This window comes from Siniperca chuatsi, linkage group LG10 (assembly GCF_020085105.1).
Source record: "Siniperca chuatsi isolate FFG_IHB_CAS linkage group LG10, ASM2008510v1, whole genome shotgun sequence".
In the NCBI taxonomy this organism is placed as follows: domain Eukaryota; kingdom Metazoa; phylum Chordata; class Actinopteri; order Centrarchiformes; family Sinipercidae; genus Siniperca; species Siniperca chuatsi.
The window spans coordinates 9,180,838-9,203,100 of NC_058051.1; the positions used below are offsets into that span (position 1 = coordinate 9,180,838).

The window sequence follows — 22,263 nt, forward strand, 5'->3', positions numbered from 1 at the left end:
TGACTGTTATGTAGACCAAGTTTGACCACTTGCTTTGAGTTGCTTTGTGCGATTAAAAGCCATCGGTTCATTAGGTGTGTATTCGACAATAAATACTCCATATGAAACACTAAGTAATGACCTTTTAAGCAAATTCTTTGTTTGTTCAACATTGTTCATGGTGTCTATTGCTAATGCAATGAAAATTGTCATTATTTTCTATAATTGAAACTACAAGCCTTCATATGCGGTCTACATAAAATTAAAACAGATATGTTAGTACATTAACATTATCACAAACTTATCTTGTTCCTACATGAATAGAATAATATAATAAAATAGATAAAATAATGCAGTTGCTTGTGGTTAGGTCCCCCCAGGGTTCAAACAAAAACGTTAACTTGCCTACTTCGCTATAGGAAAATGGACCCATTTAGCTCATATTTATTATTCTCGACATAAATCAATAATACTCATGACATTCAGAAACGGCTTTATTTGATATTGGACTGACTAACCTGTGATACTGTCGACAGCTCTACATTTTAGCTGCTTGAGCTAACATTACTGTTAGCTTAACACACTGACAGGACAGACTGCTTCACAGCCCGAAACCTGGAGGTCTAAGTTCAGAGCTTTTAAGGAGTTTAAAGCTTAAAATGATGAGATGACGTGCTTAGAAGTGTCACTGTGAGAGTCTGACATCTCTGTTCACCCGCTGTCTGTCATTTACACTTGACAACTGCCAAGCTTCCTGCTAGCTAGCTCTCTGAAATTAACGTGAGTAATCACCTAGATCAACTAAACTTCCGTTGGTCTTTATGACCAGCAAGAAGACACAGCCCACTGCCTATTTTAACATCAATAATGATAGAGTGGTGATTCGTCTTTCACATTTTTGGCCAAGCATAAATGTACAGACACCGGCATACAGAGAGCATATTAACCAGACTATAACCAATAGTTTCTTTTTTTGTTGTTTTGTTTAAGAATTAACGTTAACCACCGGTGAGCAATTTAAAATTTTATTTCACGGTTAAAATCGTGACTCTTGCGATTTGAAAATTGCACTCTTTCAAATTGCGATATTAATATAAAAACAATCAATCGTTCAGCCCTAGACTTTCCACAGTATTATCTTTACTGTACAGGGCACAATACTTTTTAATTTGATTAATTTCATAAAACCCAAATCCATAAACAAATGGATATTAACTTTTTGGATGTGATAGGATTTCAAGGTTACCAAGCTTTTAGACAAGTTTCCAGTTTTTGACCTGAATGCAATTGTAACTAGTTAATTACATTGTTTTTTCAACCTTTTTAATTATGTTGCCTCCTTGGTTGCGTTTATCTCCATTTACTATCCTGTCATGCTGTAGCAATGCACGGCTTATCTCTCAGTGACAATGGATAGAGGCAAACTATGAAATCACAATTAAATTAAAATGAATGACTGACTGGCGGACAGACTATTAGTGTGACTCTTCACTTTAGTGACTGACTGATGTGTAGACTAATAGACAAACTCTAATACTGTCCAGTTCATAGTACTGACTGGAAAAATGTTTGACTGGTAAGCCATCCTACAGACAGTATATGTTGGCAGTGCAGGGCTGTGTGTCACAGTAATTTCAAACCCTGCTTCCCCTCTGTGTATCAGGATTCCTGAATAATTTTTAGTAAAGAAAATGTATTCTACATGAAAGAGCAGCAGAGATAAAGTACAGGAAACAGTCTGCCAAGTAATTTTTCTTTCTTTGATATTGTTTAAACTCTGTTCTTTCTTTACTGGAGCCATTTTCCTCAAGGCCATGGTACTTATATTTGATTTTTTTCTGGCAAACAGAAACAACAAACAAAGGAAGTGATGGGGAGATGGAATGATGGAGTAATGGCAGAAAAAGTGCACCATAGTCCATGTTTTCCCAACATGCAGCTCAACATCAGAGCTGACCCAACATCCCCCTCACACTGCAGACTTCCTGTCAAATGGAGACCTCTCTGTTAAATCTCTTCCTGGTTGTTGCAGTGATGTTACCATAGAAATATGGCACTCATTGCCCTCATTTCTGTTAAAACATGTCAGCCACAAATACCCATGTAGTCAGTGTGAGTCATCTGTATCATTTTAACATTTCAGGGGTTATGTCTAAAGGGACATAATGCGAACGAGTGAGAGATGTTGATGAGAGTTAAAACCATAAGCGTGTGTGTGTGTGTGTGTGTGTGTGTGTGTGTGTGTGTGTGTGTGTGCGTGCGTATACCAGCAGGGGCATAAGCCGCAGTAATTGTCCAGTGGGTTTGGTCTGTCTTGAATCTAACAGGAAGAGACCGTTTGGATATCTCTGTTACCAAGAATCTTAAATATTGACACCCACACTGGAGCAGGACATAGGTCACAGATTTTAGTGATATCCACTGTCACTATTTGTATTGGATTTTCATTTTGAAAGTTAAAACTTTGTTGATGTAAAACTGGAGTTGGAAGAAATATGTAGAAATCCTGCAAGGAAGTAACGCTGACATCACAAAGTCTGTGTCAACCGATCAACAATTTAGCCCCCTATCTATTGATATTGATCTTACTAAGTACTAGATGCGTGCCTGTAACTAATGGGTCATTCCTGTCTTTGTGTCTTCTTGTTTTGTGTCCCGTCTGTCGGAATTCACCTCCTCAGGCCTCAATGAGAAGATAAACAAAACAAAACAAAAAAATAATAGGAAGACAATAAAGACTTTCACCACAGAGCGTTCTTGTTTGTGAGCTGTGGTATATTGCAGAGGTTGATGGGCCCTAAAGCAACTGTTGACAATGCACAATGTCTGTCTGAAGAATGTGAATGCATTTTTGTGGTATATGGTAAACACTGTTTAGGCTGAAGGGTGCTGCAAATATAGTAAGAGGAGGGGATGTTGTTCGTTTGGGAATTGTATCTGTGCCTACTTATCGACAGGATGAATGACAGAGACACATTTGAGGGGAGCTCTACCACAGAGGGCAGACAGGAAGGGAAGGACTGAAGATCTGTATAATGCTATAAGACCCATCTTGTCCAGCTTAGAGCTTTCAGCCTGTGTTTGGCTTGGGAGAAGGGTAAAGAAGGGTGGATGAGAACACCGCTTTGGTGAACTGTGTATGTGCTTCTTCCTTCTACATGTACTGTACAAGCATTCCTGTTTGTGTTTTTCATCTGCATAACTTCATGAGTATATCTGTGTGTGAATAGTCTGTGTCTTAAAAACTGTTGACCCCCAGCTCCATAACAGGGAATTGCATCCCACTTGGTCATTAAAGCTCTACCATATGTGACCTGTGATTTCTTCTGCCTCCCTCTCAGCTGCTTGGAGCAAAAACGAAACAGCTAGACAGAAACCCCTTTCTTTTGGGGTCAAAAGAAAGTGTGGGAACAAGAGACAAAGATTGAGGGGGGAAACGTGCTGAACAGTGAGAAAAATCAAAAAGAAGGAAAACACAGATAAACACTTTGTTAGCTGGCCTCACATACAGAAAAGTTCTTCTTAACTTCAGTTCAGCTATTTCCAGGGGAGTTCTCTGAAGATGGCATATTGTTGAAACTCTGTAACTTCCGTTGCCTTGCTAGACTTCTGAAGCTAGGATTTAATATAGAGATACTGTGGCTTAGAGGTAGAGCAGGTCGTCCACTAATCGGAAGATTGGCGGTTTGATCCCGGCTTCCCCATTCCCCAAGTGTCCTTGGACAAAAAACTGAACACCAAATTGCCCTTGAAGGTTGTTCCTTCCTGTAAATGATTAGTTTGGGGGTTTTTTTTGTTCTGATAAGCAGTTGGCAATTGTGAATGAGATGTAGTGTAGTGCAGTGCTTTGAGTGGTCGGAAGACGCAATACGAGTACAGTCCATTTACCATTAAATTGAAAGAGCATGATAAACTGTACAGTGGTGACTCTTACAGAATCTCTCACAAAAACAATTTTTCTTTGGGTAAAATTCCAGTCTGCAGTCAGTGAGCATGTAATTAAGTGGAATATATATCATCTTGTGAGAACCAAATTGTTTCCCTAACCCCTCTAAGCAGGCTTTAAAACACAAAATGTTATACAGAGTGGGCAAGAGCAATGGTAGTATTTTCCACCCACGTTAACCATAAGGGCTTTAGTCAACAGGTGGATGCATGTGAACTCTGAAAATAGAGCATGTGATTGCCAACCCCCAGTCCCAACACACTTCATTTTGAAATTATTGTGAAAAAACATCCCTGTTACTCCTTTTTAAAATTATTCTAATTGGCTCAGACAGCTTTTTACATACATTCCTTTTACCGTTCATCTATTTGGAATTTGAACTATGGGAGAAAACAGGTGTAAGACATAAAAACATACCATATTGCTCAAACTCTTGACAAGCGAGCAATATTCCCTTGAGGGTAGTATAGGACCCTGTCTTGGTATTTGAATGTGTAATTAGCTTCTTCGGTACAATTAACCAAAATGTCTGCTGGAGAGGGATGGAATTAGATGTTATTACAGCATGTCTGACTGGTCAAATTAGCATAGAAGTAGTTTGAGATTTGCAATATTATGTGTCTGTACTACTTTGTTGAGTCAATTGTCTACAGGTGCTTCATAGATGCTGACATAGCTGTTGCATCCTCATTGTTGCCCTCTGGGGTCTTATTGCCCCATTAAGACCCCTTGTATGGCCACTGCCATACAGTCTCCCTACGCAGCGGTCAACGAAGAAGAAGAGCAGAATGGCATGGTCAGTGGATTTAAACATTGGTTTCGCCATGGGCAAACATTTTATAAGTAAAATTTTATTTATTTAAATTTCCCCTTAATGTTTGCATAGGGAATGCCGTGTGACTGGATCATGGAGTAATGTATGAAGTGCAGAAGCCACAAATGGGGCGAGCAATGTTTTTTTAAGAACGCCCCATGCTGGAGTACAATTCCTGTTGCACTTCTACAGTGTGAATTTTGAGTTCGAACAGATCATTACAGATTCCCTGTGTGTAAGTCATATGTAGTTGGTATGTGTTGCCCTTAAGTCTCTAAGGCAATATTATATCAATTTCTAATTTATGTATACTGTCAACATACACTTGTAATATTTTGCACACAGAAGAAAAACAATAAATATTATATATAGCTTAAATATTATAAAGACTATGGTGTAGACCTGCTCTATAAGACAAGTGTAACAAGATAACTTCTGTTATGAATTGACACTACATAAATAAAATTGAATTGAAATGAACTGAATATATTACCATTAATAACATAATAAATATACTGCATCTTTTTATCAATCTTATACTGTATTCACACTCATACACCGAATCACTTTCAAACACACGCTCTCACAAACATTGCCCTCACATACCCGTTTCTCACACTAATAACATACCAAGGCTGCTACCTCACCCCCTAGTTATCCCTCTTGGAGCCCACAGCTCTTTAGACATCAGTTGAGAGGAGAGAGCTGTGCATTATCCATTAGCTATGCGTCTTCTGGCTTTGATGGATCAAAAAGTATGTAAAGAGCTGGAGGAGCCAGGGTCACTGCAGCAAAACAAAATGGACAGAGAGGAAGAGGACAGAGGGTTGGCAGATGGAGATGGAGGGAAGAGGGCAGGGAAATTGATGAGGGAGGGTGGAGAGATGGAGGAGAGGGTTATGGGGGTTACGACTCTCTGAGCATCGCCAGCTGGACCTACCTGAGAGGAGGCAGTGGAGGGCAGCATTTTACTTAGAGTGAAGGAGAATCTGGGGGGAAAGTATATAGAATAGAATGTACAGAGGAAAATAATAATATGAAATCAGAAGTAATATGCATGATTGTTTTGGTCATGTTGGTGGAATCCAGAGCAAGTTAGAACAAGCTAGTCGTGGGTCGTTGTCTTTTTTTAAGGATATTTGGTTACTGATGTCACAGGTTTGATCCCATCCCTTCCAGTTTTAAGACACTTCAAGACTGGTAACCGTGAAGACAAGAACAACAGTGGGGGTTCAAAAGGAAGGTGCAGTGAATGAAAAAAATTCAAGACAGCTAGGTGCAAAGGTAGAAAGGTGAGAGGAAGACAAACAGGAAGGTATTTGTTAGAAACTGATTAGAAATGAAAAGAAGAGAAGAAAGGGGAAGGAAGTATTGAGATCGACAGAAGAGGAGGGGGATAGAATAAACAAAGGAAGAGATTGGAGTAAGAGACTAGAACAAGAAAAAGATGAAGAATCAGAACAGGTTAAAAAAAAGTACAGAGGAAGAGAGACAAGAGAGATAGGGACAAAAAGAAAAGCGAGGAAGTAAAAAATACAAAATTTGGAACAAAGATGGATGACAACTGAAGAGAAAAGTAGCAGAAACAAAACAGCAGAATAGCAAAAGCACAAGTAAAGGGGAAGTAAACAGGGATGAAAAATGGAGGGAGCAAGTCGCGAAAGAGGGAAAAAGGAGAAAAGGACAAATTAGCAGACAAAATGAGAGGGAAAGGAGGCAAGAGGGATGAAAAGAAAAGGAGAGAGATTTGTGCGCAAGCGTTGGCCTGAGGGAGATGGAATCAGATGTGTTTGTTGTGGCTTAACAGCTACCCTGAGCAAGCCCCTTCACTGGGCTCTGGGAGAGAGGGATATAAAGGAATAAATGGAGGAGAAGAGGGAAAGATTATAAATGAAGAAAGAATAGGTCAATGAGCAGTGTGAAACCGTGAACCCAGGTAAAGCCTGATTCATGCTGCATTCAGAAATAAAAGCAGTAAAGGGTACACAGTCAAAATTGTCTAACTGTAGTCAGAACAACTGGAAATGTGAAACAATGTGGATTGTGTGTACTACTTCCAGGATTGGCTGAGTGAGGAGAAACTGGAACCAGTGGATGACTCCAGAAGGTTTTGATTCTTCTTGTTAGAAGCTAGTTGAATTGCTGCATTTTCCAACAATACCATCAGATTTCATTATTAGTTTCATGGCACGGCTTTCATCGAACGTTGTGCACATCAAGCCCCACAAAGCAAAAATGAGGCGTTTGCTGTCCTGGTGACATACAGTTCTTGCCAAACTCCTAATTTTCCCAGGACGTTCCCAATTCACATTGTCCTCTTTGGTATCCTCCTGGGATAGCAGGTACACTCAAAGTACATATGCAGTTTTACCCACTCTGACTGATAAAGTGATATTGTTCTGAGAGACTGAGAAAAGCTCTGAAAGAAAAAAGTAGGCCATACACATACATACATATTGATTCCAGACATTTTTTAAGGAGGAATTTCATTTTGGGCGGCTGTGGCTTAGTGGTAGAGCAGGTCATCCACCAATTGGAAGGATGGCGGTTGGATCCCAACTTCCCCAGCCCACATGTCAAAGTGTCCTTGGGCAAGACACTGAACCCCAAATTGCTCCCAAGGGCTGTGCCTTCGGTGTATGAGTGTGTGTGAATGATTAGTTAGTTTCTTTGTACAGATGAGCAGTTCTGCCATCAGTCTTATGAATGTGTGTGAATGAGGTGAATGTGATATGTAGTGTGTGAAGCGCTTTGAGTGTTTGGAAGACTAGAAAGGCGCTACACATGTACAGTCCATTTACCATTTGTAAAATTCTGAAACGTATGTGAACAAACATACATACAGTACAGGCCTATATTCTACTTGATGTTCAAATGAAATGATTAAATATAATAGTAATGTTATTTGTGTAGGATATCTCTGAGCAGAACACAGAGACAGCTTAAGGTACAAGGTGGTCGAATGTAAACAGCAGATAGAGATAGTGATGATAACATGGTTTTCATCTTTACATAAAAAGCTCGACATTTGGGAAACAGTGTCCATCCGCTTTGCCTGCGTTTGAGCACCAAGCATTATTGATGTAAACACAGAGTCCCCTCCTTCTTTCATCTTGTCGGAGTTGTATATACATACACATATACATACATATATATATATATACATACATATATATATACATATACATACATACATACATACATATATATATATATATATATATATATATATATATATATATATATATATATATATATATATATATATACATATATATATATATATATATATATACATATATATATATATATATATATATATATATATATATATATATATATATATATATATATATATATATATATATATATATATATATATATACATATATATACATACATATATATATATATATATATATATATATATATATATATATATACATATATATATATATATATATATATATACATATATATATATATATATATATATATATATATATATATATATATATATATATATATATATATATATATATATATATATATATATATATATATATATATATATATATATATATATATATATATATATATATATATATATATATATATATATATATATATATATATATATATATATATATATATATATATATATATATACATATATATATACATATATATATATATATATATATATATATATATATATATATATATATACATATATATATATATATATATATATATATATATATATATATATATATATATACATATATATATATATATATATATATATATATATATATATATATATATATATATATATATATATATACATATATATATATATATATATATATATATATATATATATATATATATATATATATATATATATATATATATATATATATATATATATATACATATATATACATATATATATATATATATATATATATATATATATATATATATATATATATATATATATATATATATATATATATATAGGTGGTGGACTACAAGCAAGTGGCTTACCACTTGCCTCATCGAAGTTCGCAATGAAGTCCCTTAGAGTCCTGTTGATGTTGTACATCTCTAAGCATTCAGTGATCCATGTGTGCGGCCTTGAGTCATATGCTTTCTTGTAATCAATCCAGGCAGTGCACAGGTTGGTGTGTCGGGCTCTGCAGTCTTGGGTGACTGTTCTGTCAACCAGGAGTTGGTGTTTGGCTCCTCTGGTTCCTCTGCCAATGCCCTTCTGTGCTTTGCTCATGTATTGATCCATGTGTCCACTTATCTTAGCCGCGATGATGCCTGACATGAGCTTCCATGTTGTGGAGAGACAGGTTATTGGCCGATAGTTGGATGGGACTGTACCCTTTGCGGGATCCTTCAGGATCAGGATTGTGCGCCCTTCGGTAAGCCATTCAGGGTGCTTCCCATCTCTTAGCAGCTGGTTCATTTGTGCTGCTAGGCGCTCGTGGAGTGCAGTGAGCTTCTTTAGCCAGTAGGTGTGGATCCTGTCAGGGCCCGGTGCTGTCCAGTTCTTCATACCTGAGACTCTTTCTTGGATGTCTGCCGCTGTGATGGTGACTGGACGGGGCCACCATCAGTCACCTCCTCTACATGGATGACATCAAGCTATACGCTAAGAGCGAGCGGGACATCGACTCACTGATCCACACCACCAGGATCTACAGCTCTGACATTGGGATGTCATTCGGGCTTGAGAAGTGCAGTCGAATGGTGACAAAGAGAGGGAAGGTAGTCCACACAGAAGGGGTCTCACTCCCAGAAGGAACAATAGCAGACATTGAGGACGGTTACAAGTACCTTGGAATACCACAGGCAAATGGCAACCTCGAAGAGGCAACAAGGAAGACGGCAACGGCCAAATACCTCCAACGAGTAAGGCAAGTCCTAAGAAGTCAGCTCAATGGCAAGAACAAAGCCCAGGCAATAAACAGCTACGCCCTGCCAGTGATCAGATACCCTGCAGGAATAATAAGGTGGCCAAAGGAGGAGATACAGACCACAGACGTTAAGACGCGAAAGCTCCTCACCATGCATGGAGGGTTCCATCCCAAATCCAGCACCCTGAGACTGTACGCTAGCCGTAAGGAAGGCGGCCGTGGACTAGTGAGTGTGAGAGCCACTATCCAGGATGAAACATCCAAGATCCACAAGTACATCCAAGATAAGGCCCCAACAGATGACGTGCTCAGGGAATGTCTCAGGCAATGGGGAACAGAGGAAGACGTGCTGGAGGAAGGACCATCATGGGAGGACAAACCCCTACATGGGATGTACCACCGGAACATAACTGAAGTGGCTGATATCAAGAAGTCCTACCAATGGCTAGAGCGGGCCGGACTGAAGGACAGCACAGAGGCACTCATCATGGCTGCACAGGAGCAGGCCCTGAGCACCAGAGCAATAGAGGCCCAGATCTACCGCACCAGACAAGACCCAAGGTGTAGGCTGTGCAAAGAGGCCCTGAGACAATCCAGCACATAACTGCAGGGTGTAAGATGCTGGCAGGAAAAGCATACATGGAGCGCCATAACCAAGTAGCTGGCATAGTGTACAGGAACATCTGCACTGAGTATGGACTGGAAACCCCGAGGTCAAAGTGGGAAACACCTCCAAAGGTGGTAGAGAATGACCGAGCCAAGATCCTGTGGGACTTCCAGATCCAGACTGACAGAATGGTAATGGCGAACCAGCCTGACATCGTGGTGGTTGACAAACAACAGAGGAAAGCCGTTGTGGTTGATGTGGCGATACCAAGCGATGGCAACATCAGGAAAAAGGAACATGAGAAACTAGAGAAGTACCAAGGGCTAAGAGAAGAGCTGGAGAAGGCCTGGAAGGTGAAGGCAACAGTGGTGCCCGTGGTCATCGGAGCACTCGGGGCAGTGACCCCCAAACTGGAGGAGTGGCTACAGCAGATCCCTGGAAGAACACCAGACATCTCGGTCCAGAAGAGCGCAGTACTGGGAACAGCAAAGATACTGCGCAGAACCCTCAAGCTCCCAGGCCTCTGGTAGAGGACCCGAGCTCGAAGGATGAGACCACCCGCGGGGGGTGAAGGACAAAGTTTTTTTTATATATATATGTGTGTATATATACATATATATACGTGTGTATATATATGTATATATACACACGTATATATACACACGTATGTATACATACGTATGTATATATACACACGTATATATACACACGTATGTATACATACATATATATATATATATATATATATATATATATATACACACACATATATATATATATATATATATATATATATATATATACACATAATATATATATATATATATATATATATATATATATATATATATATATATATATATATATATATATATATATATATATATATATATATATATATATATATATATACACATTATTTTGCCACACTGCTGTACTGAAAACTGGCATGAAAAATGAAAAACTGAAAAGTTGATCCATTTTTATTACTGAAATATCTTCATTTTAAGGTCAGACTATATCTAGCACAGTTGCATGAAAGCATTAATGAGTTTTGGAGAAGGTGCCTGTGTTTCAGTAGATACAATAATCTTCAGTACCTGAATGCAGGCACACACAAACAAACAAGCACAAACATTGTAAAAATCTTGGGATCCCATATTTATCCTGAAAAAGGGGAGCAGATTTTGGCGAGAATTCCCGGGAGATACCAGGTCCCAAATCCTGGTGTTCAACCCTACACTCAACTGTAGATGTGCAACCTTTATGCAAAAATAACAGTGTCCTTTACTAAGACACTCACCACCTATCTGCTTTGCCTATTGCAAGCTGCTCTGCCCAAAAGTTTTGTTATATGCCTGATATGTAAAATTAAAGTAGAAAGATGGAAAAACTGGCAGTTATGCTGGCTATTGCCAGAAGAAGAAAGAATGCAATAAAAGAGAAGAAGAAGCATCTTTTAATTGAGAGTCAAACTTAGATGTGCTATCTAAATGCAATGCATTGTTTCACATGCTCTGATTTAAGAAAAAGCGACAAATAAAATGAAACTGACCTGTTTCAGCCAGAGGGAATTAAGAGAAATTAGAGCCTGACCCAGCCCAAACCTATCTGGTCATGAATTGGGTTCAGACTTTGAATGCAAAAGAACCACAACACAACACAATTTGAGATTATTTTCCGTAGAGAGATGGAAAAGAACATTATTCTCAGAGTGAGTCATACATTAACATTGTCCAGTTAGTTAATTGATAGCCAACATGAACCTGTTTCCTGCGACTTCTGTCACATGGCAAGCCTCAATTTAGCTCATTATCTGTCCCTGTGCCTTCCTGTTGATGTCTGTAGTTACATACAACCAACGGTCAGAGACTGAACCTGATGCTTAAGAAAGAAGGGAAGAAAGAGATTAACACACACTTTGGTGACACACCCCCAGGTTCAGGGCCTGTGTAACTTCCCTTTTTTGCACAATGAGATATACACAAGGCCTTGCCCTTTTCCTGTATCTAAATAAACAGTCCACAAAGGGCTTGTGTGTGTGTGCGTGTGTGTGTGCGTGCGTGTGCGTGTGTGTGTGTGCGTGCGTGCGTTCTTGCACGTGTGTGTCCACATGATGCGTGTGTTACATAAGCATGACTGTGGCCATCAGCCCCCTTCATTAGGGCTGTTGTTCAACTCCTGCTTCTTTTGGTCACAGTTCATTGACATGTAAGCCCATAATTTTGTATGTGACACTCTATGTGTGTTTCTGTCCCAGTGCTCCTCCAGCTGTGTAGCTTTTTATTTGGCTCCACATTTGCACATACTTTATATTTTGTAAACATGCTCTCAAACATCAGCTGTACTTCTATTTACTTGGCACTTAAGTGTATCTAAGTAGTTTTACAGGCAGTATTTGTGTTCTATTCATCATCATGTAGCTCTTAAAAATGTTGCTCTTTGTGTATTCCTCCACCAGTCTGACCTTAACAAGCTGCACTGCTGAGCTGTCTGATAGTGGTGAAATACTAAACTTAATCTTAGAAGGGCAGCATTCCCAGCAGTAGTTGACAAATTGAGATACAAGTTTTTATTGTTTTTGGCAATTACACATTCCTGCGCACATACAGAGGCAGTGACCGTTTACTGTTGATTGATGGCCAAAACTTCCTACGTGAATAATTTGGACATTATGCCTTCTCTACGCATAAGATTTGGTCTCCTGCATTGTTTGAAGGACAATATTTTGATTTTGATATTTTGATCTTAAAATTTTAGTTACTTTGCTCAGCATAAAGACTGAAAGCAGAGGGAGACAGCTAGCCTGGCTCGGTCCAAAGGTAAAAAAAAATACACCTACCAACACCTCTAAAGATAACTAATTAACACATTATATCTCCTTTACTTAACTCATAGAAAAACTGAAATGTAAAAACGACAAGTTGTGGTTTTACAGGGAACATTGCCTGGCTAGGCCAGCTAACATTACTGTGAGGCAGTTGCATTTTAAAAACTCAACAAATAGTCTAACCTTTATCCACTATTTTTCTGTCTGTGGTGCCAAATCCAAAATGCTTCCTCATATTACTTCTTAGACTGACTGAATTATATTTAATGGAAAGATATGGCAGTGGTATCAATCTTCTCATCTAACTCTTGGCAAGAAAGTGAATAAGCGTATTTCCCACAATGTTAAACTACTCCTTTAAGGTGAACCCCAGGTTCAATAGTTAGTGAGACTTTGGTGTTTTATTTGTGGATTTTTTGTGGATTTGATTGTCTTTATCTTTTTATCTGAGGAAATTTGCTCTTAATTAATCATCTCCCAACTCTGACTCCTTCCCTTTGTCCTGAAGCAAAAAGGATGTTTTGTTTTGTATATGTGTTAATCAGTCTTATATTCACAAGGACTGCCTTCTTTCACCCACGCAACATAGCAAAAATCAGGCACATCCTGTCTCAAAATGATGCCGAAAAACTAGTGCGTGCATTTGTTACTTCTAGGTTGGAGTATTGCAATTCCTTATTATCAGACTGCCCGAATAAGTCCCTTAAGACTCTCCAGTTGATCCAGAATGCTGCGGCACATGTACTGACAAGAACTAGGAAAAGAGATCATATTTCTCCAATATTAGCTTCTCTGCACTGGCTCCCTGTAAAATCCAGAATAGAATTTAAAATCCTTCGCCTCACCTACAAAGCTCTTAATGGTCAGGCACCATCGTATCTTAAAGATCTCATAATACCATATTACCCAACTAGAACACTGCGCTCCCAGAATGCAGGGTTACTTGTGGTTCCTAGAGTCTTCAAAAGTAGAATGGGAGCCAGAGCCTTCAGTTATCAAGCTCCTCTCCAGTGGAATCAGATCCCAATTTGGGTTCTTGCTGCCCTCATGTTCCTGCTCAACAACTGCTACTACAGTTGTTGTTATTGGCTCTGTTACTAATGCTGTCATTATTATTCCTATAGCTGTCATTCCCATTATTATTAATTTATAAATATTACCACTACAATTACATTACTACTATTTTAAAAATTCTAGGTGGTATTTGCCTTGTGCCTCCCTCTCCCGCACCCCCTTCCCCCAAAACCTCTCTCTCTCTATCTCTCTCTTATAACCTCTCTCTAAATCTCTCTCTCTCGTTTTCTCTCAAGACCTAACACAGCAGAGGTGGATGACCACCCACCACTGAGTCTGGTTCTGTCCAAGATTTCTGCCTCTTAAACTAAGTTCTTTCTTGCCACTGTTGCCAAATGCTTGCTCGTGGTGGGATTTGTTGGGTCTAGACCTGCTCTATAGGAAAAGTGCAATGAGATAACTTCTGTTATAAATTGGTGCAATATAAACCCAGTTTTGAGCTTGGTTCATTCCTGGAGTACTGTGGGATTGAATTGAATTGAATGTGGGTGTCTTTGTGTGTTCCAGGTGACCTCAGCATGCATCCCAGCTCCCTCTAATGATATGGTAAGTCTCCTTCATACACCCATTTCTTTTCCTCAAGAACATTCTGTATACTGTACAAGACTAGTTTTCCCTCTTTGTCTAGTTTTAGCTACAAGGTATGGCATCCCAAAACCACCGTATGGTTTCCTCCTGCTGAATTCCTTTTGGTAAGCCAAGCCCTCAACCCAGTTTGAGCTTGGTTCATTCCTGAAGCACTGTAGGATTCCACTCCAGAAGAAAAAAATAATTGATGTTGCTACAGGAAATAGTAATGTTGATTCATTAGAGCGTGTTTGTTTAATTAAGTCTCCTTTCCTTCCTCTGTATCCTCTTCTCTCCTTTTCCTCTTTCTTCTTCTTCTCTCAACTCCTTTCAACAATCCTCTTCACACCTTCTCTCCTCTCTTCTCTGTTATCCTGTCACCGCGCCTTCCTTGCATCCAGCAGCGTAGAGGGACCACTCCTTCTCGACACACCCAGCACCTGGTGAGCACACTTTAACTTCCCATCCTATGTAGTTGTCCTTCTCACCCCCATACTTTTTCTAAACATCTTCAGTTGTCTTTCCCCCCATGTGCCCAGTGTCATGCTATCTATCTTGGAAATTTCCAAACCTGTCAGGGAAAAAACGTTTGTGGCTTCGTTGAATATGATTTAGCACATACAACACAAACCATAACAAGAAAGTGTCCGACAAGTTTCTTCTGAGGGGTGTCATTCAAATCAAAAGGTGTTGTACTTTTGGGAACTGAATATGCTCAGCAAATTTAATGGCAATCTGCCTACTAGATTATGAGACATCGCAAGTGTGTCCCACGTCTGAAAAAGTGTCCCATATCTCACAATTCACCACAGTTGGCTGCTCCACACCATTCGAATTGTTGGCTGTAACGTACCTATAAGCTGGTTTTTCAGACAAACAGTTATCAACAGACATAAAGAACTTGAAACCTATTCTTCTTGATGAGTCTAATGAAAGTAAAACATTTCTGACGTAAAATATTAAATATCATATTCTTTTATCAATGATTTTGAAAATATTCTTTCCCTAGAAATTGTATCAGACAGAATTTTTTTTAAATAATATCATGCCTCTTTCATCTTTCATTCAATTGAATTGCTTTATCAATTGTACTTCTCCTCTCCCTCATTGTTTTTCATCTGATTGTAACTATAGACTAATACTTTATGGTTGATCTTACTTATTGGTTCGTTATGTGGAAATTAAATAAAACCAATAAAGTATCTGAGCTTGACTGGATCATGGCATGGATCATGGGATGGCCTCATTAACTAACCGTGTCCCAGTGAGCTCTGATAAACCATACATCTTAATGGTCACTTGGGCGCTGTTAGCAGTTACAGGAAAGATGTCACCAAAGTTGCCACTAGATAACTTGCAAATACCTCAAGTGCACCACAACTGAGGGATATCGCTATCATTATGCCAAAGCACAAATGGGGCAACATTTGTAATCAGTGAAGTGATCATTAATTATGTATAAGCTATGAGTTTTAAATGTATCTTTGTTTTTTTCCATAGGGGTCCACCAAGTCTCTGACCTATACCAAACAGAGAAACACCCTTCCAAGGTAAAGGACATCTCATTCATTAATCAGCATTCACAATATTGTATTAGGGGTCCAAGAAGCGAAGCTTCTATCTGGATCTCAGAAACCGTAACAGCTACAGTTCCCAAACTTGGCATATAGGTTGGAAATCTCACCCACTACTCAGACAAAACAAATAGTACCAATTTGCCAGATGATGGCGCTGTAACAACAAACTTACATTTTGGCATTCAGGCAAGTACGGGCAGAACAGTAAGCAGACAGGTAATGAGCAGACAAAAGGCAGATAAGTACCGGCTAGCATAGGTGAAAGCAGGGGAGTGAGTCCAAGTTGGGAACACAGTTCACAGGTGAGCAGGCAAAATCCAAGAATCCAAAATCCAAACAAGGTCCACGGGAGAACAAAAAATCCAATACAAACTCACAGTAGATACGCTCGGCAGGAACAACACCATGTGTACAACGATGATCCAACCCAGAACAAAGAAAAGACCCAGACTAAATACACAAGGGGAGGTGCGACAACGAGACACAGGTGCAAACAATCAAGGAAGGACCAACAATCAAAACTGGAGGGAAAACACAGACAGGAAGTAAAAACACAAGACATACAAGGGAAGAAGGATACTACCAAAATAAACCAGGAAGTGACAATACCAAAACTACCACAGTAACATTCAGTGTCTTACTGTAATTAGTACTGTATGCACAACATTTTCTTTTTTGTTCAGTGTTGGGTCACCAAAATATTTGACAATACACCTGAAACCAGCAGAATGATGTGTGATTTTTTTCAGAATTTTCTCACCAACATTTTGACTGTTGTAAGCATTTTATGTTTAAACAGACAAAAATACCTCTGTCTGGCACATGTGATGTCATTGCCTCACGTTGTAAGAAGCTCTGTAGAAAAACATGTCTCCCCAGTGAATAGTGCAGTCCAGGGTTTCAAGAACTTGCCACTTCTGTGCCTTTTAGATCCAAAGGTTGTGGGTTCGAACCCTGCTAAGGGCAGCACTCAGTAGAATTGAAGAATGAAAGACGCACACAGGTGCTCCCAATCTGCTGATTGAGGCTGCAAAACACAGTCCTCCTGATAAGACCCCTCAACTTTTCTCTTTCTCTTTTCTTAACTGTTAGTAACCTCAAACCTTCAGGTTTCATTCACAATTCAAAACTGCTTTTATTTCACAAACACAAACAATGATGTGTGATTTTTGTCAGAATTTTCTCACCAACATTTTTACTGTTGTAAGCATTTTAAGTTTAAACAGACAAAAATACCCCAGTCTGGCTCAATTCAATTAAATTTTATATATATAGCGCCAATTCATAACAGAAGTTATCTCATTGTACTTTTCAGTACAATGAGATACAGTGTCAAGAAAAAACTTCCTTTAAGAGGCAGAAACTTTGGACAGAACCAGACTCAGTGGTGGGTGGCCATCTGCCGCTGCCGTGTTAGGTTTTGAGAGCGAAAGGGAGGGAGAGACAGAGAGAGAGAGAGAGAGAGAGAGAGAGAGAGAGAGAGATTTGGGGGGGCGGGATGGGGGTGGGGGAGAGGGAGGCACAATGCAAATACCACCTAGAATTATTATTTTTCAAATAGTAGTAATGTAATTGTAGTGTTAATATTAATAAATTAATAATAATAGTAATGACAGCTATAGGAAAAATAATGTCAGCATTAGTAACAGAGCCAATAACAACAACTGTAGTAGCAGTTGTCGAGCAGGAACACGGGGGCAGCAGGTGGCTCACAACCAAAGATTCAGTCTCTGCAGCTCTGGATCCAGAAATACCTGCTGAAAGCAACAGAAGGAGAGAGGAGAGAAACGAGAAAGCACAAAACTACAGGACAGAGAAGATGTCGAGTTAGTAACATGCATTAATGGGATAAAAATGCATACAGATGGAGAGGGAGAGAAGGAGAGAGGAAAGAGGTGCATCATGGGAAGTCTCCCAGCAGTCTAGGCCTATAGCAGCATAACTAAGGGATGGTTCAGGACTCACCCAAGCCAACCCTAACTATAAGATTTATAAGCTTTATCAGAGAGGAAAGTTTTAAGCCTACTCTTAAATGTGGAGATAGTGTCTGCCTCCCGAACCCACATTGGCATGTGATTCCACAGGAGAGGAGCTTGATAACTGTTGTGACTTATTTGTATTTAATATGTTATGCAGTTGTAAGAAAAAAAAAATTTATTGTGAAGGGTTCGCAACAGGATGTAATGTGTGTGTCTGCCATCTTGACTAAAGAAGAAGTTCGCGGTGCTGCGTTGCAGCCAGAGTTCAATAAAAAAATGTGAACTCTTAAGTTCCAGCAAAGACACGGGGGCAGCAGGTGGCTCACAACCAAAGATCCAGTCTCTGCAGCTCCGGATCCAGAAATACCTGCTGAAAGCAACAGAAGGAGAGAGGAGAGAAATGAGAAAGCACAAAACTACAGGACAGAGAAGATGTCGAGTTAGTAACATATATTAATGGGATAAAAAAGCATAAAGATGGAGAGGGTCAGAAGCTAAGCCAGATGTTGACCCTACCAACAGTGGGACTACTACAGATGCTGTGTTGTCTTCTGTGACTAGTCCTGTAAAGGTTAAGACAGATACTCAGAAGACAGTACTGCTTCAGGCAGTTAAGGCATGGACTGTAGGCCCAAAAGAGAGAAAGATAACTCGCTGTCTGTTAGATGGAGGCAGCCAGCGTAGTTTCATTCACAGAAGCGTAGTCAGAGCACTAGGGTTGCCAGTTGTAAGGCAAGAGACACTCAACCTCCATGTTTTTTGTTCCACCTCTCCTGTGACAGAGAAATGCAATATTGTGAGAGTTCAGCTTGAGAACATGTGGAACACTGAAAAGAGACTTGAGATAGAGGCAGTAGAGACTCCTCAGGTGTGTACAGCTCTGATTAAGGTCCTGAGAGAGCCCATTCAAACAGAAATAAAGAAAAGAGGGCGGCAGCTTGCAGACTTTCCACTAGAGGGTGCTAACGACCAAGAGTTGCAAGTGTTAATAGGAGTAGATTTCTACTGGCAGGCAGTTACTGGTAAGGTCCAAGAGGTTACAAACTCACTTGTAGCAGTTGAATGCATTTTTGGGTGGGCTTTACAGAGGCCAGGGGCTACCTCCAGTGTTACAGACACCACTTGCATGCACATTAGTTTGACTGAAGACACCCAGATCTCTAAAGAGCTACATGCATTCTGGGAAGTGGAGTCCTTGGGCATAGTCAACAGTCAGACAGAGAGCCCAGAGGACTTGGATGTCCTACGAGACTTTGAAAAGACAACCACCTTTGAAAATAGCCGCTACCAAGTAGAGATGCCATGGTGAGCAGATAAGACACAACTTCCAGACAACTTAAGGGTAGCAAAGAGACGTTTTGAGAGTCTTGTGAAAAAACTGAAAACTGATGCAACCTTGTATGCCAGGTACAACAATGTTATACAGGACTACCTCCAGCAAGGCATTTGTGAGGATGCAATAGAGGATACAACAATGGCGGAGAAACAAGAGACTGTGAAATATTACATGCCACATCACTCTGTTGTATGAGAAGACAAGGCCACAACAAAACTTAGAGTGGTATATGATGCCTCATCACATGAGGAAGGTTGCTCATCACTCAATGACTGTTTGTACACTGGACCCAACCTAAACCCAAACCTGCTGGACGTGCTTATTCAGTTCAGACTGCACGAGATAGCATTCACTGCAGATATAACCAAGGCTTTTCTCCAGATCTCTCTTTCAGAAAAAGACAAAGACGCTTTTAGGTTCCTGTGGCTGCACGGACCTCCAACTAAAGACTGTTCATTCTCAGGACACGTAACTCATTTTTACAGAGTAGTTTTTGGAGTGTCTCCCAGCCCATTCTTGCTCACTGCCACAATAGGAAAACATCTCAAACAATTCGAAACAGAGCAACCAAAGGCAGTACAGACACTCCATACAAAGAGAGACTCTTTGTATGTTGACGACTTCATTTCAAGCTCACCAGATGTGCAGGAGGCTGTACATGTGAACAGCAGCAAAGGACATTCTCTGTCAGGCAGGCATGAACCTGTGCAAATGGGTAACCAACTCACCTGATTTGAGAGCAGTGTGGAAAGAAAAAGGAGTACAGTGCACTAGAGAGTCAGAGTCCTGTGGAAATGTGCTCAAGGTTCTAGGACTCGTGTGGAGACCAGAGGAGGACGATTTTGTGTTTGATCAAAGAGGACTAATGAACATTTTAAAAGACAAAGAAAACACAAAGAGAGGTGTACTAAAAACATCAGACCGCATATTTGACCCCATTGGGTTTCTCACTCCCTTTACTGTTAGAGTGAAGTGCCTTTTTCAAGAAATGTGGGAAAGAGGGCTCAGCTGGGATGAACCATTACCCACTGATTTGACTGACAAATGGGAACAGTGGTGTGCAGAGTTACCACTGCTCCACCTGGTGGCCATTCCCAGGTGGTACCACATTGAGATCCAGCCAGACTCACACACTGTAAAGTTGCATGTCTACTGTGATGCAAGTGAAAAGGCTTACAGTGATGTGGCATATCTACAAGGACAAAACAAACAATGAGAGACTGTTACAAGTTTTGTGGCCTCAAAGTCGCAAGTTGCACCACTAAAGAAAATGACATTGCCTCGTTTGGAGCTGATGGGTGCACTTGTTGGAGCGAGGTTAGGACACAGTCTTCTCAAACCACTGAACATGAAGAAGAACCAGCTAAACCTGTGGACGGACTCGATGAACATTCTTCATTGGATCCGCAGCTCAGCCCAGCAGTGGAAGCCTTTCATGGCCAATAGAGTGACTGAAATACAAGGGCTCACCAACCCAGAGTTGTGGTCCCACTGTGCTGGCAAAATGAACCCTGCTGACTTGCCTACACAAGGTCAGCATGCACAGAGCCTTATTGAGAGCCAGCTATGGTGGAATGGACCCACTTCACTGCCACAGCTGTAAGGGAAACGGACATTGATGAGAACTATGTGGTTAGTGAGGTAAACACTGAGCTGAAATCAAAGTATCAGACTGTTGTACAACTTACTAGCACAGAACAAACTGAACCTCTAAACTTAGAGAAGTACAGTAGACTTAAGACTGTGTTAAGAATAACTGCATGGGTCAAACAGTTTGTTATTAATACACAGTCCAAGCAGAAGGTTCAGGGAGAGTTAACTGCAGAGGAGATTAATGCAGCAGAAACGTACTGGTTAAAGGTGACACAAAAGAGCTGTTTTAGTTCTGAACTATTCCAGCTAAGGTCAAGACAAGATGTGAAAAGAGACTTAAAAATCAAGACTTGAAACCTTTCTCAGATGAAAATGGTCTACTATGTGTTGGGGGAAGACTACAGAACACTGACTTTAGTTTCAGAGAGCAACACCCCTGGGTATAACCTACAAATCACAAATATTCAGAGTTACTGGTTCAGTCATGTCATGAAAAGGTAATGCATGCTGGTGTAAGAGACACTTTGATTCAAGTAGAACAATGAACATTACTGGATTTTGAGGGGTAGACAGCTTGTAAAACGCATTGTTTCAGGTTGTTACATTTGCAGAAAACTAAAAGTAAAGGCAGCACAACAGATTACTGCTCCTTTACCTCGAGACAGAGTGACTGAGTCCCCTCCATTTGAAGTTACAGGGGTAGATTTTGCAGGACCCTTGTATGTTAAAACTAGGGGGCAGTCTACAAAGGCATACATCGCTCTTTTTACATGTGCGATAACTAGAGCTGTGCATTTAGAGTTGGTGTCAGATCAGACAACTGAAAACTTCCTCTTAGCTTTAAAAAGATTTATTGCCAGACGAGGACAATGTAGGATCATTTACTCTGACAATGCTAGGACATTCAAAGAGCAGACAAGGACTTGAAAGAACTATGGCAAAATATTAAAGGTTCAGAGCTCACCGAGTTCTTTACTGACAAGGAAATCACTTGGAAGTTCATTGCTGAGCGAGCAGCTTGGTGGGGAGG

The 22,263-nt window shown here is 39.8% G+C and overlaps 1 protein-coding gene across 7 annotated transcripts in view; it reads left to right on the forward strand.

Annotated features, from left to right (window-relative positions):
- Positions 1-22,263, forward strand: part of tns2a (tensin 2a) — a 98,576-nt gene that overhangs the window by 34,582 nt on the left and 41,731 nt on the right. For 5 of the 7 annotated variants that reach the window (XR_006379431.1, XM_044210315.1, XM_044210317.1 and 2 more), the window contains exons 4-6: positions 14,689-14,727; positions 15,150-15,191; positions 16,249-16,298. Coding sequence is in view for 6 of the 7 variants with exons in the window: in XM_044210315.1 (XP_044066250.1) it covers positions 14,689-14,727; positions 15,150-15,191; positions 16,249-16,298 (131 nt within the window). In the remaining variant the exon portion in view is untranslated. Of the gene's footprint in view, positions 1-14,688; positions 14,728-14,809; positions 14,874-15,149; positions 15,192-16,248; positions 16,299-22,263 lie in introns of those variants that run through there. The other 2 variants (XM_044210319.1, XM_044210316.1) reach the window with 2 other exon arrangements.